This window comes from Triticum aestivum, chromosome 1D, assembly GCF_018294505.1.
Source record: "Triticum aestivum cultivar Chinese Spring chromosome 1D, IWGSC CS RefSeq v2.1, whole genome shotgun sequence".
Lineage (NCBI taxonomy): Eukaryota > Viridiplantae > Streptophyta > Magnoliopsida > Poales > Poaceae > Triticum > Triticum aestivum.
In genome coordinates this window covers 480,094,473-480,120,054 of record NC_057796.1, presented here as the reverse complement: position 1 = coordinate 480,120,054, position 25,582 = coordinate 480,094,473, and the positions used below count along the sequence as shown (strand labels likewise).

The 25,582-nt window shown below is 49.1% G+C and overlaps 2 protein-coding genes across 2 annotated transcripts; one reads left to right on the top strand and one right to left on the bottom strand.

The window, feature by feature from the left end:
• Positions 1 to 12,612: 12,612 nt before the first annotated feature.
• Positions 12,613 to 14,099, top strand: LOC123177322 (probable 2-oxoglutarate-dependent dioxygenase AOP1). Its single transcript, XM_044591142.1, has 3 exons — positions 12,613 to 13,110; positions 13,227 to 13,554; positions 13,653 to 14,099. The coding sequence occupies exons 1-3, from the start codon at positions 12,725 to 12,727 to the stop codon at positions 13,902 to 13,904; spliced, it is 966 nt and encodes a 321-aa protein (XP_044447077.1). The 5' UTR covers positions 12,613 to 12,724; the 3' UTR covers positions 13,905 to 14,099.
• A 3,467-nt stretch (positions 14,100 to 17,566) lies between these two features.
• LOC123177312 (zinc finger CCCH domain-containing protein 39) lies at positions 17,567 to 19,988 on the bottom strand. Its single transcript, XM_044591133.1, has 3 exons — positions 19,803 to 19,988; positions 18,583 to 19,386; positions 17,567 to 18,463 (listed from the first exon to the last, which is right to left on the bottom strand). Exons 2-3 carry the CDS (start codon positions 19,354 to 19,356, stop codon positions 18,101 to 18,103), a joined length of 1,137 nt encoding a protein of 378 aa, XP_044447068.1. The 5' UTR covers positions 19,357 to 19,386; positions 19,803 to 19,988; the 3' UTR covers positions 17,567 to 18,100.
• Between the last annotated feature and the right edge of the window lie 5,594 nt (positions 19,989 to 25,582).

The following is a 25,582-nucleotide window of genomic DNA, read 5'->3' as shown; positions in this document are numbered from 1 at the left end:
TGGCTGCGTTCATAACTATCTGTGTGAAAAGTCGAATGGTCCAACTACAGTCTACAAGATAACAGGATGGTGTGTCTTCTGACTGGAAAAGCTCGGTATTCTTCCCGTGTGTTTGACAAAAACGTGAAAATGAACAAAACTGACCCTTATCTGAAACTTCAACACAAAATGACTCCAATCTGAAAATATTTTACGAAATGGCCCTCTTTTGCATGACGCCCGCGGCTAGGGCGCCATGCTGAAGAGCATGACGCCCCGGGCTAAGGCGCCGTGGTAGCGACATGTAGCATGACGCCCCGGAGTAGGGCGCCATGCCAAATAGCATGACGCCCTAAGCCGGAGCGTCATGCTATCTAGCATGGCACCCTAGCCCCGGGCGTCATGCAGAAGGGGCCATTTCATGAAATATTTTTAGATTGAGGTCATTTTGGGTTGAAGTTTCAGATAGGGCCATTTTTGTCCATTTTGACGACAAAAACAGAGCATGCATGGTAGTAAAACAGAGTATTCATGGATGGAACTGCGGTTTACACGTGGTCCCTTCCATGTCAGCGTAAGCATGTGGATGCATACTGTTCATCTAGAAACTTTAAATAAGGCAGGGCTCAACTGAGTGTGACTTCAAAGCAGCTTCTTGGTACTACTGTATTTCACGTGCTGTTCATCTAGAAGCTTTAGCATAAGAGCATCTACAGCAGGCCGCCCCAAATCCTTCTCAAATGCCCGGACGCCCGCCCGATCATTGGCCGGTCATGATTTTTTTGTCCGGACGGACTTCTCAAACAGGCCTCAAACGACCTGGCGGACCAGCACCCCTCATATCCGATCCAAATATAGGGTGGATATGGGAACGCCCGGGTAAGCCCGCCACGTTGGACTAATGGCAGGGTTCTACGCGGAAACGCCCGGAAACCCGGCGGTCCGAAGCTTGTCTCCTTTGTCGGACCGGCGGCGCCGCGTGGCACAGCTCCGGCGGGCCGCGTAGTGCCTAGCCCGACTATTTAAGTTGACCGGCGGCACCGAAATCCTACCATCCATCTACATTTTCCTCCTCCTGTCCGCCTCTCCCGCCACTTTCCACTCCACGCGTCCGCCTAGTAGCCATGCCCCCACGCCAGCGGGTGAGGAGCGAGCCATTTCTAACGTCGGAGCGCCGACTCGAGCTCCTTGAGCATATCCAGGCTAGGCGCGAAGCCCGGATCGCCACGGGACTACCTTATGATGCAGTGGATCCGAAGGAGGAGGAGGAGGAGGATGTGGGGGATGATGGCGACGCGGATCTGCAGGCGGAGCAGCAGGCCATCCTTGGTTTCCTCAGGTCGGAGTCGGCTGCGGAGGCCAGACGCTGTTGCCGGCAGGAGATGGAGGCGCAATATGCTGCGGAGAAGGCGGAGATGCTCGCCTACATGGATGAGGTCGAGCGGGAGGAGGATGAGCCGGAGCCCTCCTACCCGCCCGTCCAGCCGGCGCCCTGCACCGTCGACATGGACATCTCCGACAATGAAAAGTAGTTAGGGTAGTGCGTAGTATGTAGTACATAGGATTTCTTTTGCATGCTTTTTATGGATTTAGAGGTTGAAATATGAGAGGCGGATGCAGAGTGGCTAATTTGAGTCGTGGCCGGTCTTTGTCCGTGGACGCGCCCGATCACGTCCGCGGACATTTGAGGAGCCGGATTTACAAAGTCCGGTTGTAGGTGCTCTAAGCGCGACCTAGTTGAGCTGAGTTCAACTTGGTGTCGTTGTCAGGGTAAACTTTTCCATGGCTGCGTTCATAACAATCTTATTCTGTATGGCATGGAAAAGTTGGATATTCCTCCCATGTGTTTGACAAAAGAGACCAGAGTAAGGATTTGCACCGCAGTTTACAGATGGGGTGGGGGGGGGGGGGGGGGGGGGGGGGGGTGTAAGCTGTGAGCGTGCGGACGTGCCTTCCCTGTCAACGCATGCACGTGGCTGGCTGACCGTCTGCGTACTGTTACGATCGAGTAGTGTATGTACGTTCATCTAGAAGAAACTTTAAAGAGGACACGACGCAATCGAGTGCGACTTAAAACTTGTCACGAGTACTGCACGTATCGTTCATCTAGCAGAAGCGTTCACAAGGCACGGCCCAGCTGAGGAGATTTGCTACGCTTGCGGCGAGATTTGGTAGTACGAAATTCGTCAGTATAGTCCAGGAGAAACAGTGACATCTTGTTGTTAAACATTATGACAGATACGTATATTGCATATGCGTTATATATCTTGGATGACAAGCTAGGTAGTTACAGATAGAGTTGTTTTATTTTAACTTCTTATCTCTTCTCCCTATCCCGCATGTATCTCTGGGGTTCGTTCTATCGATCCCTCTCTCTGTAACGTCACGAGACATCTCTCCTAAGACATCAATAAATACCTGCGGCTCTCTCTGTTTGGAGAGTAGGAACGCTTCCATATTTCACATGGTAATCAGAGCCATCTTCTTCCATCTCGTCTAGCCATCCCCTTCCTTGAACTCGACTATGTCGACATCCGTCATTTCCTCCGGTCTCAACAACAATGTCTCCGAACCACTTACCCGATCCAACTACATACTCTGGCGTGCTCAAGCCCGCTCCCAGATCATGGGGGCCGGTCTCTTTGGATACATCGACCAAACCATAGCCGAACCACCAAGAACCCTAACCAGCAAAACCTCCGAGGGCAAAGATCAGGTTGTTCCAAACCCTGCTTATGCGCCTTGGTTGATCCAAGATCAACAGATCATCGCCTACCTGCTCCGCGACCTCTCCAAGGAAGTGTTAGTTCAAGTAGCTTCCCTAGAAACTTCTGCCGCCATATGGTCAGCTTTTGCCAATATGTTCTCTGCCCAATCCAGATCCAAAGCCAACCATGTCCGCATATCCCTCACCACCGCCTAGAAAGGAACCCAATCCGCCTCTGTGTACTTTGGGCACATGCGCGGTCTCGCCGATGAGCTAGCAGCAGCAGGAAAACCCATCACAAAGAATGAACTCGTCTCCCACATCATATCCGGTCTTGACATGGACTATCAGCCAATAATCTCTGCACTTGATGTGTGTCCTGATGATGTCACAGTCGATGAGCTCTTCGGCATGGTGGCCACTTTCGATCAGAGGGTCGAGATGTTCCAGGGCACGGGCGTTGGTGCCTTCAAATCATCAGCAAACGCCGCATCACGCGGCCGAGGAGGTGGCTCGGCCAAGGGCTATCGCGGCGGCGGCAGCGGTGGCGGCCCCTACCCCAACAACGGCGGCAGCGGTGGTCCTCGTCGTGGCACTGGAAACGGTGGCGGCGGCCACTACCCCAACAACAGCGGCAGCGGCGGAGGCTACTATGGCAACCACAGCAACCACTATGGTGGTGGTGGTGGCGGCCATTACTCCAACAACAATTATCAGGGAGGAGGCCGACCCTTCTACACCAACAATAGGGGCGGCCAAAACCACTACAACAACAATTTTCGCGGGTATGATGAGTATGAAGGCAAGTGTCAGATTTGTAAGAAAACTAATCACATAGCAAAGCAATGCAAGTGGCGGTATGCTGAAGATAAGAAGAAGGTTGCTGCAGCAGCCAACACATCCTATGGTGTAGACACCAATTGGTATGTGGACTCCGGAGCAACGCATCACATCACCCATGAGCTCGAGAAGGTCACAATGCATGAGAGATACCATGGGCAAGATCAAGTTCATAATGCAGATGGAACAGGTATGGAGATAAGCAATATTGGTCATTCAATTATTCATTCCCCTCATAGAGATATTCATCTTAATAATATTCATCACTGCCCTAGTTCATCAAAGAATCTCTTATCTGTTCATCGCATTGCTCTTGACAATCATGTGTTTTTAGAGTTTCACCCCTTCTTTTTCTTGATCAAGGATCAGGTCACGAGGCAAATCCTCTACCGAGGTAGATGCATGGACGGACTCTACCCGTTGATTCCCAAAGTTAGCAGATTCAATAAACAAGTTTGTGCCGCCATTAAACTCTCCTTAGAGCGATGGCATGCCCGTTTAGGTCATCCTTCCTTTAGTATTGTCAAGCAAGTACTTAGCAAGAATAAACTCCCAGTTGTTGGAGAGCATAATTCTGAAACAATTTGTGATTCGTGCCAAAGAGCCAAAAGTCATCAGTTACCATATCCTGTCTCAACTAGTGTTTCTACCAAACCATTACAACTCATTTTTTTTTGATGTGTGGGGCCCTGCTCCTATCTCTGTTGGTAAACATGCATATTATATTAGCTTCATTGATGACTTTAGCAAGTATATGTGGATTTATCTTCTCAAGAAAAGATCCGATGTATTTCAAGTTTTCCACAACTTTGAAGCACTTGTTGAAAGAAAGTTTGATAGCAAAATCATCGCCGTCCAGTCTGATTGGGACGGTGAATATGAGAAACTCAACTCGTTTTTTCAGAAATTGGGAATATCTCATCATGTTTCATGTCCTCACGCTCATCAGCAAAATGGGTCTGCTGAACGCAAACACAGACACATTGTTGAAGTAGGCCTCGCATTACTTGCTGCTGCATCTATGCCACTGAAATTTTGGGACGAAGCTTTTCTCACCGTTGTACACCTTATCAATATTCTGCCTAGTCGTGTTATCAAGAATGAAACTCCTACCGAACGTCTTTTGCATGTCAAACCTGACTATGCACCACTTCGTGTGTTTGGGTGTGCTTGTTGGCCCAACCTTCGTCCCTATAACAATCGGAAACTTATGTTCCAGTCAAAACAATGTGTTTTCCTTGGCTACAGTGCACAACACAAAGGAGTCAAATGTTTAGATGTCTCCACCGGACAAGTGTATATCTCCCGTGATGTGGTTTTTGATGAGACTCAATTTCCTTTCTCCACTCTTCATCCTAATGCCGGAGCTCTCCTTAGAAAAGAAATTCTTCTCTTTCCCTCACATCTCTTCGGCGCAGCTAGTGGGGAAGAAAATAATTGCAATGATCAATATTTGTCTAACTCTCCTAATGGTGTGCCTGAGTTTACTGTTTCAGGAAGTCCCAGCGAAGAAAATAATGCAAATCCACCAGAAAATCAAGATGAAATTGATGCTACAGTGCAACATTTTATGTGCACGGGTTCCCCTGGCGTATCTGCTTCGGGATCGCCGCCCTCTGCAGCGCGATCGCCTTCAGGATCCTCCCAGGAGATCGCGTCAGGCGCGTCAGGTGCAGCGCACCCAGCTGCCGCGGGATCCACGCGGTCGGGGGGGGGGGGCTCCACCAGGGTTTCCCCACCCGATGCATGCATGCCGGCCCAACCAGCCAGAGGCTTCCGCGTGGCGGTCCTCCACGCCCGGGCCCTCCACTCGCGCGGTCTCGCCCGACCACCCGCGCACGGACGACGCTCCGCTCTTTCCCGAGGCAGATCCGCCTGACGCCTCGGCCGGTGCGGCCCACGACGCGCCCTCAGGATCGGGCGCTGTCAGCGCTCCCGGATCGCCTTCGGGATCCGTTGCGGCTGCTCCGCTCCAGTCGCCTGGATCTTCTGTGGCTGCACTTTCTACAGCACCCCCTACGCCACCACGCACCAGGTTACAAAAGGGAGTCACTACAAGAATTAATTACAAGAATATTTCCAAATATGGTCTCACATGTTTAACAGGAGAATCTAGCGAGCCTAAGACTTTAGTTGCAGCTCTTGGTGACTCGCGCTGGAAACATGCAATGGAGGAAGAAATCTCTGCTTTGCACCGTAACAAGACATGGCATCTCGTCCCTCGTCAAGAAGGTACAAATCTCATTGACTGCAAATGGGTTTACAGAATTAAGAGGAAATCCGATGGTTCCATTGATCGCTACAAAGCTCGCCTAGTTGCAAAGGGTTTTAAACAACGCTATGGCATTGAGTACGAGGACACCTTCAGTCCTGTCGTCAAAGCAGCTACTATTAGTCTTGTGCTCTCTGTTGCTGTTTCCAGGGGATGGTGTCTCAGACAGCTAGACGTACAGAATGCGTTTCTTCATGCTGTTCTGGAAGAAGATGTGTACATGAAACAGCCTCCTGGCTTTGAGGATAAAAATGCACCGTTCCATGTCTGCAAGCTTGATAAGGCCCTGTATGGACTCAAGCAAGCCCCTCGAGCATGGTACTCGCGGTTGAGTATGAAACTGCAAGCACTTGGTTTTGCTCCTTCCAAGTCTGACACATCTTTGTTTATTTACAACAAGTTTCATACTACCATGTTTGTTCTCATCTATGTCGATGATATTATTGTTACTAGCTCATCTAGTGCCGCAGTGACAGCCTTGTTAAATGATCTCAGAACAGACTTTGCTCTCAAAGACCTAGAAGACTTGCACTACTTCCTAGGTATTGAAGTTCAGAAGACTGAGCATGGCATTCATCTGTCACAAGGAAAATATGTTACTGATCTCTTAAGTAGAATTGGCATGCAGGATTGCAAACCCTCACCTACTCCTTTGTCTAACTCAGAACCTCTCTCCCTGACAGCAGGAGAACTCCTGAATCAGGAAGACAGTACCAGCTACAGGAGTATTGTTGGTGCACTCTAGTATTTAACTCTTACGAGACCTGACATCTCCTTTGCAGTCAACAAAGTTTGTCAATTTCTGCATGCACCTACCACAGCTCACTGGACAGCAGCAAAACGTATTCTGAGGTATGTAAAGAATACAGTAAGTATGGGTCTCATGATAAATCGATCCTCCTCCACTCGAGTCAGTGCCTTCTCTGATGCGGATTGGGCTGGGTGTGTGGATGATCGTCGGTCCACGGGGGGATTTGCTATCTTTCATGGACCAAATCTGATTTCTTGGTGTGCAAAAAAACAAGCTACTGTGTCCAGGTCCAGTACTGAAGCTGAGTACAAAGCATTGGCAAATGCTACCGCTGAGATCATTTGGGTTCAAGCCATCTTAAAAGAGCTTGGAATATTGCAAACTGAAACTCCACTTCTTTGGTGTGACAATCTTGGAGCAACTTATTTGTCTGCCAATCCAGTTTTCCATGCCAGAACCAAACACATCGAGATAGATTTTCATTTTGTCAGAGAAAGAGTTGCCAACAAAGAGTTAGAGATCCGGTTTATTCCATCCAAGGATCAACTTGCAGACGGGTTCACAAAGGCACTACCGACCAGGAGTTTTGAAGAATTTCGCCGTAATCTCAACCTAGTTCGGTTTTGATTATGGGGGAGTGTTAAACATTATAACAGATACGTATATTGCATATGCGTTATATATCTTGGATGACAAGCTAGGTAGTTAGAGATAGAGTTGTTTTATTGTTTAACTTCTTATCTCTTCTCCCTATCCTGCATTGTATCTCTGGGTTCGTTCTATCGACCCCTCTATCTGTAACGCCACGAGACGTCTCTCGTAAGACATCAATAAATATCTGCGGCTCTTCCTGTTTGGAAAGTAGGAACGCTTCTATATTTCACACTTGTTTCGTGCTAGTTAACGGGCGCACGGTATAATTTGGCGAGGCGAGTCGTCGTCTCGTCACTGTCGTGGTAAACTTTACCATGGCACCGTTCAGAACCACCCTGGAAAAGCTTTGGGATTCCTCCAGAGTGCTTGACGAAAAAAGCAACAGAGCGTGACGATGAGTTTGCACATGGAATGAACTGTACGTTTGCGCGCGCATGGGTTGATCTTTCACTGTCGACGCATGCACGTGGCTGCACGCTGCCAGTATTAACGTGTACGTACACTATATCTGTCGTTCATCGTCTAGAAGCTAGTATCATGCTCGTGATTGGTGGCATCCTCGGCTCTCTACAGTCCAGGCGGTAAAAATTAGTAACATTTCAGGTTTAGCGCCGATCGGTATCGGTGGCATCCTCGGCTCCCGAATTAACCGGAAGAAAATCTTATACTCCACAACAGGGTCTTTCCTTCCATCACGTGAGACTAAACCTGATTATTCCCCGGGCCGGGTCGGGTTCGGGCCGGGTCGGGTTCGGGCCGGGCTTGGCAAAGCCCGATGAAAAAATCCCAAGCCCGAGCCAGGCCCGGCCTGCCCCGAAGAACATGAACAGTTCCGTTTTTTAATTAAATTAATCATATTCGGGATATTATATTAGTTTATTATGCCTATATTTCGAATAAAAATAAATATATATAGTCATTTCGGGCTTTCAGGCCGGGCTTCGAGCGAGAAACTGGAGCCCGAGCCCGGCCTGAATGTCGGGCTTCGGGTTCGGGCCTCCGGGCCGGGTTGTCCATGAACAGTTTTACGTGAGACCCAACCAGGATGAAGCCACGTGTCACCGCCAATCCCAAAGCATCTTCTTCTTCCTCAAAGCTATTCACCAGAAAACTGCGCGAGCAATCTTTTTATTCATGATTTCACATCTTGGGCGATACTTCACCGGTGCAGGAGGAGCTTCGGTCGGAGCCTCGCCTCCACCGCCGCATCCGAATCGCCATGGAAGGAGGATGAGCTGGGGACAAGGTCATGGGTTGAGCTGCGCGCGCACCGGCGACGAGCACAACTTCTTCCTCGCGGCCTAGTTCAGGGGCTCGACGCCCTGGGCGCACTCCTCGTCGCCGATGCCTTCCTCTCCAGCCGAGCCACCCTCTCCAACCGTCTCTTCCCACTCCACATCGCCGCCGGCAATCTATCACTACGAAGGTCGCCGATTCAACTCGTACTAGTAACTCTCATGGAGCATGACTTAACGATGGAGAAAAACTAGCAACCAGTTGCCTTCAATCGGTTTAGCTTTGGAGAAGTATCTAAATCGTGAATGATATGATGTGAGATTGGAACTAGAAGCTCGATCGGCTTCGTGGGAAATAGTTTTGGGCAAGATGGAGATGCTTTGAGATCGGCGGTGACACGTGGCTTCGTCCTTGTCGGGTCTCACAGGATGGGACGAAAGACCCGGTCGTATAAGAATTTTTGCCGAATTTTATACTTATTTAGTTTCATCTCGTGCTTCGTCTACCATTGTACATAACATAACTCATTATTACCATTTTTCTTCTATAATTTGTGTCTAAACTCTTCGAGAAAGTAACTTCAGAATTTTTTTGTTGCACGCTATAGTATGTATAGTTCGCATTTTTGGTGCATTTTCCAAGCCAACGTCATATATTTGCTATAATAAGGCAACAACTTCAGCAGGTCAAGAAAATTAATACTCCCTCCGTTTCTAAATGTGAGTCCTTTTAGAGATTTTAATACGAACTACATTGTATATATATAGACATATATTAGAGTGTAGATTCACTCATTTTGCTTCGTATGTAGTCTATAATGAAATCTCTAAAAAGACTTATATATATAGGAACGGAGGGAGTAAGCCAATAACCTCTGTAAGCACAAGCTTGAAATGTTAACCACCTCGTGAAATCACCAAGAAAAGAAATTGCTACTTCTTTACTAAAGTTTATTATATCATGTTGTCATTCTTAAAATAGGAAAATCTTGCTTACTTGACTGAATCAATTGTCACTTAAAGCTTTTGTCACGGTCTTCCTTTCGTTTTCCTCCCTAACCCTAGGCAGCTAGGGCAAACTCTCATCTCCATACTTCACCGACGAGCCCGTGGATTTGCCTCTCCTCTGCATGCCACTCCGAGAGACGGCGGCTGGGAGGGGTTCCCGGTGCCTTCACTCTGGTTAGTAGTTTAGATTAGTGTTTTTTAGTCTTCACGGGTGTGGTGCTCGAGCGGATGGCAGTGCTTCTTCTTCGAGTTTGTATTCCGGGCTTCGGTCCTCCTCGAATTCGTCCATCTGGACGTAGTCAACGAAGCTCCAGCGTAGATTCCCGTTATCTCCTTGGACGGTAAGGTTAGGATTTCTTATCGTGTGAGGAGATTTGGTAGCATGTGCTTCAGATTTATGCAAGGGTTCAACAGTGACGACTGCGGTTTCAGGGCGCTGGTCCTTAGGGCACGTACATGAAGACTTTCCGCCTGTCATCGACAAAGGTCACGCCGGCTCCGGTATGGGAGCAGCAACAGTGGCGCGTCGGCTGCTCATTCTGACGGCAATAGAGGTCATTCGGTGGTCTCAGAATCTCGATGTAATTTTTATTATATTTAAGATGTTTTGTACTTTCGGTAAACTTTATAATAGATTTGATCCTTTTCGCAAAAAAACCTTAAAGGTTTAGTCTTGCTTCTGCAACCATAATACCCTCTCGTAGATGTTTGTACAGTTGCTCTCCAAAATATAAAATGATCTTGTATGGATATCCTCTCATGCATGGTTGATAAGTACCCTTCAGATACAAGATTTTCGTGCTTCTTTTTTTTCAGGAGGGAGTTCACAAATTTGTTGGCACTTAAAGGGTCCCTTTCATAAGTTGTGCTTCCAATTCTACTTTGTTCCGCAACTTCTCCCAATGCTACAACCTCTTGATGATAAGTATTGTTATTCGCAATAGGTTGCTCCTCGTATGGATTTACATTTTCGACGCCGGTAATGTTGAAGGTTGAAGTCCAAGAAATTGGCTTGAAAAAAGAAATTTATCCTTTTAATTGTTGTTGTCTTTTGTTTCATCTTTGACTTCTGTAGAAAAAAGAAACTTGATTATTAAATTAATGCATTGTTTAGTACATAGTACCAATTTACGAAAAGGTTCCCCCCCCCCCCCCCCCCCCCCCCGCTTTATATTATAAATCACGAACAACAACAAAGCATCCGATACAAACGCACAACACACACCCAAGGCAAGATACATGAATGCCAGGCACCGATACACAACCACAACGACTACAAAGCACCTAAAAGATGAGCAAAACGAGCAAAACGAATTTGTATAATTCACCAAACTAAGATTTACCAAACCTACATAGTACAATGGGTGCACCATGGGCTTTCTTTTTAACACAATACAAACGCAAGGGCTCATATAAATATGCATACACTCACTCCTATGAACGCACATACGCACACTCTATCCCTATGAGCACCTTCGAGCGACTTAGTCGGCATGTTATCTCACTGAACGCACATCGCCGAAAATTCTGAAATAAATCCAGCATAAATATGCGACTACCAAATGGGCGGTCGGCTGTTTCAAAAAACCCAAATCATCGAGTCTTTATAAGTTGATCACGATTATCACAGGTTGGGCCCACAGCTAAACAAACCGTTAGTTTGACCGTTAACTTACATGTGGGGCCCACATGTAAGTTTCTTCTTCCTCTTCTCTTTCTTCTTTCTCTGCCTCCTGTACCAGACCTCTCTTCTCCCAAGCCGGCGACCCCCTCCCCCTCCCAAGCCGGCGAACCTCCCCCCAAGCCGGAGCTCCTGGTGGCGACGGTTGCAACAAGGCCGGCCTCGTCCGCGACACTCCAGCAGCGGCGCAGGCCATCTGCGTCGAGCTTGAGGAGCTTGGGCCAGGGGATGGCGGCGGCCGCGTGCGAGGCACGGCGTGGGGGCGGCGTGGAGACCTGAGCGGAGCCCCATGGCCGGCGGCGCCCAAGGCGGCTCCCATGGCGCGCGGTGGCACGGCGACCCGAGCCGGAGCCCCATGGCTGGCGGCGCTCCAGGCGGATCCCGATGGCGCGCGGCGGCGCGGCGACCTGAGCCGGAGCCCCACGGCGGCACGCCCGGCGACCCAGGCTGCGGGCGCGGCGACCACGGGCGAAGCCCCATGGTGCAACGGCGACCACGGGCAGAGCCCTTTGGAGGCGCGGCGGCGACACTGCAAGGACCCGATTGCTTTTTTAAAATGATTCCAGGGACCTGATTGCTTTTTAAAAATATTTGTAGGGGCTAATCTGTAAAAATTCTGTTGATGAGGCGCTGACATGTGACCCCCACAAGTCAGTTAACGGTCAAACAAATGGTCAACCAAACGGTGTGTTTAGTGGCGGGCCCGACCTGTCATAAACATGTTTAATTTTTTAACAAAGAGAATTTGGGGTTTTTTGAAACAGCCAACCCCTGACTTGGTAGTTATTTGAGAAAAATTAAAAAGTGGTAGTTTTTTGGAACCATAGCCTATAAACTAGTAGTTTTATGCTATTTACTCACCCCTATGAGCACCTCCGAGCGACTTAGTCGGCATGTTATCTCACTGAACGCACATCGCCGAAAATTCTAAAATAAATCCAGCATAAATGCGAGCATCAGGATTTGAACTCTGGTGGCCTGGGAATACCACTGTCCTCCTAACCATCCAAGCACAGACTGGTTCGCGGTGCACCATGGACTTTGAAGATTTCCACCTAATGCACGTCCACATTGCCTTACCTCTTTCAAATTGATTATTAGACACTTTTTTCACATTTAATACTTGAACCATTTCCCTCCTCCCGGCACTTGAACTTGTGTGTTCCGAAATATAATGGAGCCCTGTGATCAGTCGCTTCTCTCTCACAGTACAACAATTCAAGGTGGCTGCGAATTTCCTTGGCAGCAACTCCAATTCTTGTACGGAAGTGCCTATGAGATAGCAACATAATTTTTGTTTATGCTATCCTCTGGTGGTCTAGTCAAATAATGTTAGCATCGCTACAAATTTGGTCACCGATTTTTGAGATTTATAATCAGTACAAAAATGCAAATGATTGGTCCATACATCTTTCTCTTATTATTATTCTTTTTCCGGGGAGATGGAATCTTTCCATTTTCATATGCACAAGGAGTCAACTGTGGCGGCGACGTGCGTTGAGCTCCACTCGATCCATCGTCACCAACCCCATCGCAGTCAGTCAGACTCTCAGCCGAGCTGCCCAGCTGAGATCGACGAGAGGCGGCGAGGAGCACGATGGGCACGGAGGCGGGGGAGCTGCCGAGGATCGACTTCTCCGGCGTGGACACGTCGGCGCCGGGGACAGGGCGGTGGGACGCGGTGAGCGCGGAGGTGATGGACGCGCTGGCCACCTTCGGCTGCTTCGACGCGCACTACCCGGCGCTCGCCCCGGCGCAGCGCGCCGCGCTCTTCGACGGCGCCGTTCGCCCGCTCTTCGCGCTGCCCGCCGACGCCAAGCGCCGCAACCACTACGGGCCCAGCAAGCCCTTGCACGGCTACCTCGGGGGCCTCCCGGGCCTCCACGCCTACGAGAGCCTCGCCGTCGTCGACGGGCCCGAGCCGGGCGCCGTCCAGGCTTTTGCCGACCTCATGTTTCCCGCCGCCGACAACGCCGCCTTCTGGTACGTGCATGTCACCCCCGGCGGCGTCAACTAGTTAGTTTAAAGGTTCGCCGGCCACGGCCAGTCGGCCAGATCGATTGGTTAATCTGACTCTTGCTCTGGCGCGCCAACGGCAGCGAGATCGTGCACGGCGCGGCGGCGCGGATGGCGGAGCTGGAGTGGGCGGTGCGGAGGATGGTCAGGGAGGGGCTCGGGGTGGCAGTCGACGAGGCCGAGGCCCAGAGCGCGCTCTGGCACCTTTTCCGGATGTCGGAGTACGGGGCGCCCACCGCCGACGAGAGGGCGACGGAGGTGCGGTTCCGGTCCCACCAGGACACCAACTGGCTGAGCGTCGTGTGCCAGCACGAGGTCGAGGGGCTGGAGATGCAGGCCAGGGACGGCCGGTGGGTCCTCGTCCGGCCGTCGCCGGCGTCGCTCGTCGTCATGGCCGGCAACGCTCTCCGGGTACGTTCACAATGTTCGCTCCACTCCATCTATCATACTAGCACGGTAGCACAGATCGACTAACCTCCGAGCTTGGATTGCGCATGCATGCTTTGCAGGCGTGGTCCAACGACCGTGTGCACGCGCCGTTCCACCGGATAAGCGTGGGCGGGGACGCGACGAGGTACTCGGCCATCCTCTTCTCCGTCCCCGGCGGGCCGACGATCCGGGCGCCCGACGAGCTCGTGGACGAGGCCGGCGGCCACCCTCGCCGCTTCAGGGACTACGACTACGACGAGTTCGTTCGCTTCTGCGTCTCCGAGGAGGGTGCTCGCCATGAGGACAAGCTCAAGGCCTACTGCGGAGTGTAGGTGCATGCAGGAGAGTAGGAGTGGGGGGACGGCCTGGGCAGCTACACCATCGAGTCTGGCCCAAGTCCACCGCGGAAATAAAAATCTTGATCTGCAATTCGTGTTTTGGTATGCTTATTAGTAGTAGCATTTTTCTTACTCTGTTCCCACATTTTACTATATTCTTCTCGATGTTTTCGGATTGTTTTTCTTTTACTGCTGTTTTTACTTGTAGCAAATGCAGAACAGTTGACTAAAATGTGTGGGTGCCTAAAACACAAAACAAATTTACAATGCACTCGAATATATTCCTACGTGGGAAAAAAATTACAATGCACTCCATGAAAAGATGCAACAGACCACCGTCCAAACCTAAAGTGGGCTATTGTCCACGGAGGCGGATTTGTGGTCTATGGGGACATCTACACCCTATATGTGAAAAAATTTAGTAATTCAACAAAAAGTCAACAATTCCTGAAAATATTTTTGAAATAAACTTGATCTTCTATTATACTCGTGAGAAAAAATCCACAAAAAATAAATCTCCCTTTGACTTCTTTTTGAAAAAGACAAAATTTTGGCTTAAATAGCGTGAATAATGACCTATAATAGCAAATAAATTTTGTATTTTTTGCTGTGAGGTCAACTTTTGTTTTTTTGTGAAAATTTATATACTAGTGCAAAAGTAAGTCAAGTGTTTTGTCAAAATAGTTCTTACCTATTTTTACTTTTTATTAAAATATTTAAAAAAAATCTACATATAGGATGCATATACAACCAGAAACACAAGCATATTTCCTTATTGTCCACACCATAGACATTGCTAAGCACTGGCCAGTGGGGAAGAAATCTAGTGCTACGGTTCTACGGGAGCACCGTTGGACGAGAGAGTTCACACATACTGTATTTGCCAAAAACACCCCAGAAGTCCGTTATTATACCCAGATCTAGCGCATCCTTAGATGACCTTTGGATCTTTGATCAACGGTTGAAAGGCTCCTGGAGCACCGCAGCACCTGATATTTTCCCCTGGCCCAGTGGTACTAGTAAGCAACCCCATGCCAAGATGATCCACTTGCTTCTCACCTCGCTCTAATTGTGCTTGTGTTCGATGAAGCGTCATTTGTAGCCATCTGATCGATGTACGCATGCTCAAACACTAACAAGACGAGGTTTCTTCTCCTGGCAACTTGTTCTTGATTCATCTTCTACTGGATTTGCTGATTCTTGCTCATTTTCTCCATTAGAGCCTGAAGCTTGCAAGTTGTTGATGCTGATCTTAAGTTGTGAAGGTGCGCAGATCTTAACACAAGTGCGGTAAATTTTGCTGCAGGGATGAGTTCTCCATGTAATTGAGTCTGGTGGTGTGGCTGTGTTCTTGGTACGAGGTTGCTGGAATTGGACACTGGAAATGTTGTCCGTGCACAACTTGAATGTTCATACCCAGTGCAGTTCAGTGTTGTATAGCCCACCCAAAACTTGCCGCCATGGCGAATTCAGACTACGCTCAACCAGAGAAAGCAAAACAAGAGGCGCTGCCGCGTCGGTCAGTCGGCAAACAGACTCTTGATCTGATACGTACGTAGGGCGCAGAAGCAACGCAATGAACACTCCGCAACATCCATCATCAGTCTCTGCTCATGAAACAACACTAGATACAACACTAAGTCATTCTCCGTCCGGCAGCTTCCTTGTGTTGTAAACCCAGGTAAGCTAAATAACCAGCCATTGCGATGCAAGACCGACAGACTGCAGCTGGGAGATTAAAACTAGTAGAAACGAAATAACAATATGGCATCTAGCTTCCTCGGAAACTGCAACTCATTTGTTCAATCTTCCAGAATGAAAACAGTACGTACAACTGAAGTCCGAAGTCACCTGTATGCACTTCCAGAAGGCAGTACCCAAATAACATCAATGATATATGCACATAACATATTCAGTAAGAGCAATAATTGTTCGATGTGTGTATAGTCTAATGCAGAGGCCGGATGTTAACCCTCCTTTTTGAAGAAAAAAAAACAAGTTAAAGCAACAATTCCCTCTCAAGAGGCAGCTAAGAAACCAATGGCTATGTAACAAATAACGCCACCCAAAATATAATTTCACCTATCCAATCATCCAGAATCCCAGATCGACCCCCAAAGGCATACGCAACTTTGTATTCGTACGATAAGGAAGTACATGCGCATAGGACTACAACCATACGAGAAGTATAGGAACAGTGCGACTGCTTCTGCCGAACTACGAAGAAGATCATTGAAAAATACAAAACTACACCGTCTCAAAATGTTTACCAGTTTGATCATTCACTACTTGCACTTGCACGGATCAGAACCAAAGCAGAGCTGCTGCAGTCCACAAAGACCCAGGTTGCAAAAGCAATTCAGAGTAACACTTGTCCATCCATCAGGCATTTCTCAATGTCTATGAGACAGCAAGATCTAATAAGTCATTGTCTCGCATTGTTAAAACGCAGATAAATCCCCAGCCACCCAGCAGCCATTTTTGGTGCTAGGCTGACAGACTGCAACTAGGAAACAAAGTGAAGCATCCGTCGTTAATCACTGTTCAAGAAACAAACACGAGATCTCAAGCAGTCCAGCCCTTGTCCGACAGACCGCCCAACTGGAACAACAAGCTTAACGACCCGGAGAAAAAAAGAGCGACGGAAGCATATACACAAACCATATCATTGGCATCTATGCTCGACATGTTCATCAACAATTCATATGACTCATTTCTCCGATTGTTCAGGAAAGCAATACAACCGAAATCTGAAGTCGACTGCACTTCCAATAAAGACAGTACCCAATTAACAACCTCAATGATGTACTGAAATATAACAGATTTAGGTACATCGCTACACCGATAATGCAGTTACATCAAGGTTAAAGTTCTAGACAGGGCAGACCAATAGAGACTACAAACAAACAATATGGACATGCTCCTACAAATCTGCGGGTAACGCGTCTAGTTACGGCTCTACTTCAGTAGTAATCTACACTCGAAAGGCAACTAGGAAACAAGAGCACTGCTTCACGTACCAACACATTATGTATGATTTTGATATGACATAGCATAGCCACCGTTGATTAGCACAGATTCATGGTTCATTGCGTCGTCGTACAAAATTGGACAAGATTTCATCGTATGTGTGGCAATTCTGAGGAAACAAAGTCACACATCCATCATTGCTCAAGATCTCAAGCAGTCAAGTAATTGCCCGCCAGCTCCCTTAAAAACCTAGACAGTGCAGTGCTAAACTGACAGACTGCACTTAGGAACTGGAATATCAAGCTTAAAGATGAGCAGGAAACAGAGCAACAGAAACTATAGGCAAATAATATCACTGGCATTTATGCTTGACATGCTCCTCAAAAATCATATACTCCTAACTCATTTCTCCAACTGTCTAGAAAAACAATACAACTGAAGTCTGAAGTAGCCTGAAATTCCTTCCAGAAGACAGTAACAAAATCACACCAATGATGTACTCAGGTTTAGTTACATCGCTACGCTGATAATTTCCTCTCAAAACACACCTAAGGAACAAGTTCGTGTAACTGTAACCGTATAAATTCACCGATACGATGATCCAGAATCCCAGATCAACCCCACGCAACCCACATAAACAATAGGCAGATCATTTCATTGGCATCTATGCTTGACATCCTTTAAAATCATATAACTCATTTCTCCAATTGTCCAGAAAAACAATACAACTGAAGTCTGAAGTAGCCCGAACTTCTTTCCACAAGACAGTACCAAAATAACACCGATGGTGTACTCAAATAACAGATTTGGTGACAAGGCTAAGTCGATAATTTCCAATTGAAAAACAACTAAGAAACAAAGATCATGTAAATGTAACCGATGGCTATATAACAAACCATGTAAGAAACAACCCCCCCAACACATAATTTACCTCTCTGATGATCCAGAATCCCAGATCAATCCCAATGTAAAGTAACCCACCAATAAGCAGCTCAAATATTCACATTTTTGCCTGCATGTCCTAACTCTCTTGACTCAAGTGCCGTTTGCTTCTGTGCATCTAAATCAAAGTTTGCCTTATTTACGTCTCCCATTTTGGTGTTTTTGGTTTGTTTTCCAATGTGGCATATATATAGTTCATGAAGGGGGAGGAAGGAGTGAGGGAATGAAGCGAGCAGAGTGAGTGGCCGTCGGCGATGGAGCACTGCCATGTGTAGCGATCAGGGGTGGAGGAGGGGGATGTAGTCGGCGGGGGTGATGGAGTGGCGGAAGTGGCAGCGGTGGCCGTAGGGGCAGAGGGCGCCGCCGATGACCATGCGGCAGACCTGGGTCTTGTAGCGCGGGTGGCGGATGATCGGGCGGAGCTCTGCGATGCCGTGCGCGAACTGGCACTGGTCGCCGTACGGGCACGCCCCGGTCTCCTCCCACTTGTTGCACAGCTCCGTCTTGAACATGCCCTGGCTGTACACCTCGAACTGCAGCCCGCCGGCAGCCGTGGCGACCTGACCGCCCTTCTCCCCGCCGCAGCCGCCGCCCTGGTGCTCCTCCGCCTTGGCGCCGTCCACGCCCACGAACACGCGCTGCTGCTCGCGTTGCATCGACACAAGCAAATGCTCGAACAGGTGAGCGGCATGGACTGGATTGGCACAGAGCCGCGGGATTGAGTCGGAGGAATGCAGGGGTTGGGTTTTGATGATCTCACCGAGCCGACGTTCACCGGCTTCGTCACGCGATGCTTGCCGTTCCTGTCCATCTTGAGGTAGCCGTTGGAGCGGATGGAGATGCTCTTGGGCATCGCCGCGTGCTTCTCGGCCGGGGAGGCGGGCCGCGCCATGGGCATCAGCCGGGGAGCCGGTACGACCTGCGCCTGCATCTGCCCGGGGTGGAGTGGGCGGAGCTTCTCGACCGAGGAGGCGAGGCGCGGCATGGGCATGGGCAGCACCGGGGGAGCAGGCACTGCCTGCGCCTGCATCTGGCCGAGGTGGAGGCGGTGGAGCTGGTCGGCCAGCGCGACGGCGGAGGCCTGGTTGCCGGCGAGCATGGCGACGCGGCCGGCGAGGCCGTTGTTGGCGAGGCGGAGGCCGGAGTTGTCGTGGCGGATGGCGGCGGCCTCGCGCGCGGCGTCGGCGAGGTGGGAGAGGCAGAGCTGGTAGCGGTTGGCGAAGTCCTGGTACTGCAGCGCGAGGCGGGCCATGCGCAGGCCATGCTCCGTGGCCGCCGCGTCGACGCGGGAGCCGGAGGAGGAGGAGGCGGAGGAGGACCAGGGGGTGCCGGGCGACGAGGACCTGGGGCTCGGGGTGAAGGGGGGGCTGCCGCGCCCGAGCGGGGACGGCCTGGGGCTCGGGACGAAGGGGATGCAGCCGCCGTAGAAGAAGGGCCCGTCGCCGGCGGGGGAGCAGAGGCGGCGATCGCGGAAGCCCGGCAGCCTGGGCCCGAAGGGCACGGGGTGGGCCGGGTGGAGCGGAGCTTCCTGCATTGCGGCGGCGGCGGCGGCGGGTCCCTGCACCTGCAGCGAAGCCACATGGATCGGAATGTCACAAGTATATTCGACGAAAATCCCATAAATAAATAAATCGCTACTGCAGCACACGAACTGCTGCTAGCATCCGTAACCGCCCACGATCGCTGCATTGCACCCGTGGTTTGAGAAATCAATCGGAAGAACTCGATCACAATCGGAACCAAAGCGCAGGATCAGAAGTTGATCTCAGACGCATCGACAGCAACAAACGCAACGAAGCGCCCGATCCATGGCGGCGAACAAAAAAGGAACACAGACACCACTCGCAATGCGCACCCAAAAACGACGGACGGAGACCACTGATCAACCGAGAGAGCAACGCAACTGAAACAATTAATCGCCGATCGATCGATCGAGTATTTGATCCAAGCAGCGGTGCGGGAGGATCGATTATACTGCACCTGCGAGTTGGCCGATGGGCGCCGCCTGCGTGCGAGCCGCCGGAGGAGAGATGTGGCGGCGCTGGATTTGGTGCCGATTTGGGCGTGGAGGGTGGAGAGAGAGAGAGAAGAAGAGGCGGTGGAGGACGTCACTGGCCACGGCGCGGCACGCGGCGCCAGGGTCGAGAAGATCCGGTGGGGCCCGCCCGGCAGTCTCCGTGTCAAGTCTCAAGTGTGTGTGGTGCGTGTTGCCGCCTTGGACAGCTGTGAGTGACCGTGCTCCGCGACTTGGCGAGCACGGTTCCACGGCGTGCCCCTGCCCCTGCACGCCCGTACGTGCTCCTCAGACCCTGTCGCGGACCCATCCGCGTAGTGTAACCGATCAGCACTCAAATGTTCAATTCCCATTCCACAACCAGATATCTCTCATTGCAAATCATCAAATCCATCAATTCAATTTTTTTATATCAAATCGATACAATTACATGTGACGTATAGCCTAGTCTAATCTTCGTTCGTCGGCAGTCGTCCTTGTTGTTCCCTCTGTATCCCTGTTCGGCGGCCGTGAGACCCGCAAAGTGAAGGTTCTGTAGTCGGCGAGGTAGAGTAGGACATGGGACATAAGTCATCACCGTCTCCCATTCCCTACTCTTTCTCGTCGAAGCCCACGTCCCGAACGTCGTCGGTGGAGGTGAGGTCGATGTTAGGCGTGGATAGGCGGGCCTCATCCAAGGCGGCGTGCAAGTCCACCTACACGACCTCGGCCGCGAGGGCTGCCACGGCCTCCCTCACCCTTTGCCTCGCATGGCGGACACAACTCGCGTCCACCCCGTAACGCCATACGAGAATGCCGCACCACCAGATGGGTCGCGTCCATGGTTTAAAATTTCGTCAAAATTTCTCGAAATTTCGTCGAAATTTCTCGAAATTTCGACATTTTCGAGGATGGGCGAAATTTTTGCCTTTCGTTGAAGAAATTTCGATGGGTTTGAATTTCTATGTAAAAACGTACATGGATCGGGAAGAATTAACATATGTTATAGTAGCGCAGCGGTAGGAACGTTGTCTACCGATAAGTAGGTTGATGGGTCGAATCATGTTTACCAACATTTGAACCATCACGCTAGTTATGTAATCGTGTTAGTTCTGCGCTACGTGCTCTTTTATCTATCTTTTTAAATTTGAAATTATTTGAATTCAAGCAAAAAAATTGTTGGTTTGTACAAAACAGTTTTTGAAATTTCGACCATTTCAAGGGTGAGCGAAATTTTTGCCACTTCGAAATCGTAAACCATGGCCGCGCCTCCATCCCGGTGTTGTGGCGCCAAGCGGTGGTCACCACGTCCGGCGATGCCACGTTCGAGTGCCTAGAGCCTCCGGCGTAGGCGGATCCAAGCGCCATTTGAGCAAACACTATGGATTGCCGCTGGATGGAGACCAACCGTGGTCGGGCGCACCCTCCTTGGAGCGGTGCAGAGTCATGTAGACGACCATCTACTCCTCGGCCTCGCAAGGACAAGGTCCCAGTCGATGGGTCGGGAGATCTAAGAGGCGGATCCCTTGCCCGACATGCTGTAGACGGCCGAAATTTGCAAGACAAGAGCTTGGGGATGGAGGGAAGTGGCGCGGGGTGGCTAGTGTTTGATCAGGAGGGCGGGTACACTACAAAAGAAAGACACTTCCGTGATGATACGTGTTTGTCACAGTAGGTCACGTTTTCTGTCATGCATGTACATCCATGATAAATTTATGACAGAATCAAGATAGTCATACCTGTGCTGTCGTAGAAGTGTTCCATGACATTACCAAAATTATCATCACGGAAGTGTCCACTTCCATGACGATAAATCACGCGTCACAGAAGTGTTTTCATCAAGGGTGACCGACAGATGGCATCCACCGTAACGGAACACCGTTAAGCTATCGGGCCAGGTTTTGGATCCGATAACCCGTTAACAGCGAGGACCAATGGGGATTTTCCACGTGTAAAATTCTGATTGGCTGACGGAAACACGTGTCAACTCCGCGTTGGCACAGGTGTCACTCATCCAATGGGCGAGATGCGCCTATGATATGCTGACACGTGGACCGGCCAAAAGTGGCACATAAAGTTTAAATGGGCCGGCCCAACTAAAGGCCCACAAGATTTTGCGGTCCATAATGGGCCAGCCCAGCAAAAGGCCCACGAGATTTTTTGTATCATAATGGGTCGGCCCAGCTAAAGGTCCATGAGATTTTGTGGGCCATAATGGGCCGGCCCAGCTAAAGGTCCGCGAGATTTTGCGGACCATAATGGGCCGGCCCAAATAAAGGCCCAACATTCTCAGTTAAGGCCCGTACGGCTAGTGTCAAATCGGCCCGTCAACGGCCTGTCCTAAACTTGTCATCATCGCGGCCCATGATCACTTCTGGCCCGTTAACATTCCGCTAAGTATATGGGCCGAATTACGGCCCGGTGTATTTCCGGCCTGTTAAAGGTCCTGCTTCATTTGGGCCCATTTACAGGCCATTGAAACTTTCGGCCCATAAACGACCGTGAAGGATTTGGGTCATATTCGGCCATGTCTGACATTCGACCTGTTAGCGGCCCGCCATAGATTTGGGCCACTTTCGGCCTGTTGTGTTTTTCAGCCTGTTAACGTCGGACGGAATCCATGGGCCATATGTGGCCCAACGTCACATCGGGCCCATTAACGGCCCATATAAAAATGACGATAATCTAGCCCGACCGAACTTCCTGCCTGTTAAAAGCCCGTGTATTAGGTCGGCGCATTTACGGCCCGTCCGAATTTCGGCCTGTGAAAGATCCGCATCGTAAATGGGCCAATCTCACTTTCGGTCTTTTAAAGGCCCATGTTTTTATGGGCTCGAGATATTTACACCTGTAAACGGCCTATTGTTACTGAGGGCCCAAATTATGTTTAGGCCTGTTAAAGGCCCAGTATGGGCACAGGCCTACCAGATAAATATGAAATCTTATGCTGATTTAGGCCCAGATATTTTTAGTGGGCTACATGCAAATTTCGGCCCATAATCATTTTTAGCCTAATTGGATTGGGCCCGACGAATGTTGGCATGTTGGGCTCCTACGAAGCTTTCAGCCGAATACATTACTAAGATAAACCTACACTATACAAAAATAACGTCGTAATTATTGCAACCTTTGGCAGCAGCATAAATGCTGTATCACAACAAAAGGCCTGTTGACATAAAGTTTACAGTCGTTGCAGATAAAAGCACCATCAGATGTATAGAAGCACAGATCATTTGACCTGAGTGCTAATGTTTCAGGCTGTAGAATCTGATGGAGCAGCACGATCTTCACCTTTTTTCCGCCATTGCTCTTGAATAACGAAGCGAATGTCTGATAGTCTGGTTTCAAAACCATTCATATCTTGACGACATTTGTCAACCACTATTCTTGTTTCCAAAACGACGTCCATTAGGGATTGGACTTGTGTCTGGAGCACAGATAGATCACTCTGTCTAGCAGGAAGATTTTGTTCAGTAGGCGATTTGGACGAGGTTACCTTAACAACCAACCCAGAATTACGCAGGAAGGTGCTTTTTGCACTGTTAGTGGAGAGATACTGACGCACTGCAGCAAGAGGTGACATTGTGCCTGTGGTAGCCTCGTCACCTTCAGGTGGTTGTGGCTGTTCAATCATTTTTTCCATAGCTTCCTGAAAGTTTGAACTTGTAGATTAGTGTACCAGATAAGTTACTAATGAGACAAAAAAAACAAAGTAGGTTACACGTTTATACATAACTTATTTTGGTGAACTACTATAATACATTAGCATGTATTATAGTGCCGACTACATAATAAAATCACTTTCAGAGCATATGTCCATGTAGCATGCCTACTGTATTGTCTATTTCCTCACATTCGTTGACATCTAAGGATAAAGAGACATGGTTTAAAGTAGGATGAACATAGTATGACAGCATTCATATCATGGGCAAACAGACATAAAATAAACAGGCTATTTTATCATTGTGTGCGCACGTGAACATAACAACTAGAATACAGATCAAGACCAAAAGAATATCCTTCATCTCTTTTAAACCATGTAAGGTGAAATGATACGTTAAGACAACTGTGTACAAAAGTGAACAGAGTAACTGACATTGGCTGCAAACCAAGTAGTTAAATGAACACATCACAGTACCAATCAGTTCAAAGGCAGGAGGAGTAAGGACTTACAACAGCGGCTTGAACTGGTGTGCTCATGCCCTTCATCTTGCTGGTGTGGCAATCCTTGAAGATTGAAGGAAATATGCCCTAGAGGCAATAATAAAGTTATTATTTATTTCCTTATATCATGATAAATGTTTATTATTCATGCTAGAATTGTATTAACCGGAAACATAATACATGTGTGAATACATAGACAAACAGAGTGTCACTAGTATGCCTCTACTTGACTAGCTCGTTGATCAAAGATGGTTAAGTTTCCTAGCCATTGACATGGGTTGTCATTTGATTAACGGGATCATATCATTAGGAGAATGATGTGATTGACTTGACCCATTCCGTTAGCTTAGCACTCGATCGTTTAGTATGTTGCTATTGCTTTCTTCATGACTTATACATGTTCCTATGACTATGAGATTATGCAACTCCCGTTTACCGGAACACTTTGTGTGCTACCAAACGTCACAACGTAAGTGGGTGATTATAAAGGTGCTCTACAGGTGTCTCCGAAGGTACTTGTTGGGTTGGCGTATTTCAAGATTAGGATTTGTCACTCTGATTGTCGGAGAGGTATCTCTGGGCCCACTCGGTAATGCACATCACTATAAGCCTTGCAAGCATTGCAACTAATGAGTTAGTTGCGGGATGATGTATTACAGAACGAGTAAAGAGACTTGCCGGTAACGAGATTGAACTAAGTATTGAGATACCGACGATCGAATCTCGGGCAAGTAACATACCTATGACAAAGGGAACAACGTATGTTGTTATGCGGTCTGACCGATAAAGATCTTCGTAGAATATGTAGGAGCCAATATGGGCATCCAGGTCCCGCTATTGGTTATTGACCAGAGAGGTGTCTCGGTCATGTCTACATAGTTCTCGAACCCGTAGGGTCCGCACGCTTAACGTTCGTTGACGATATAGTACTATGAGTTATGTATGTTGGTGACCGAACGTTGTTCGGAGTTTTGGATGAGATCACGGATATGACGAGGAACTCTAGAATGATCCGGAAGTAAAGATTGATATGTGGATAGTAGTGTTTGATCTCCGGAAAGGTTCCGGAATCCATCGGAAGGGGTTCCGGATGTTTCCCGAAATGTTTGGGCATAAGAACACTTTATCTGGGCCAAAGGGGAAAGCCCACGAGGTTTTTTGGAAAGCGCAAACGGAAGTTTTGCGGAGTCCAGGGGCCAGACGCCAGGGTCCCTGGCGTCTGGATCCAGACGCTGGGAACCCTGGCGTCTGGCCCTGGAGTCCGAGAAGGACTCTTGCCTTTCAGGTGAAACCGACTTTGTGGAGGCTTTTACTCCAAGTTTTGACCCCAAGGCTCAACATATAAATAGAGGGGTAGGGCTAGCACCCAAGACACATCAAGAAACACCAAGCCGTGTGCCGGCAACCCCGTCCCCTCTAGTTTATCCTCCGTCATAGTTTTCGTAGTGCTTAGGCGAAGCCCTGTGGAGATTGTTCTTCACCAACACCGTCACCATGCCGTCGTGCTGCCGGAACTCATCTACTACTTCGGCCTCTTGCTGGATCGAGAAGGCGGGGACGTCATCGAGCTGAACGTGTGCAAAACTCGGAGGTGCCGCGCTTT

Bases quoted from the DNA above. Each gene is read 5' to 3' on its own strand.
- LOC123177312 (XM_044591133.1), bottom strand. From the start codon at position 19,356: ATGCAGGAAGCTCCGCTCCACCCGGCCCACCCCGTGCCCTTCGGGCCC. The intron at 18,464-18,582 runs GTGAGATCATCA...CAACGCGAGCAG, and splicing joins AGCCGGTGAACGTCGGCTCG to CAGCGCGTGTTCGTGGGCGT.
- LOC123177322 (XM_044591142.1), top strand. From the start codon at position 12,725: ATGGGCACGGAGGCGGGGGAGCTGCCGAGGATCGACTTCTCCGGCGTG. The intron at 13,111-13,226 runs GTACGTGCATGT...CGCCAACGGCAG, and splicing joins GCCGACAACGCCGCCTTCTG to CGAGATCGTGCACGGCGCGG. The intron at 13,555-13,652 runs GTACGTTCACAA...CATGCTTTGCAG, and splicing joins TGGCCGGCAACGCTCTCCGG to GCGTGGTCCAACGACCGTGT.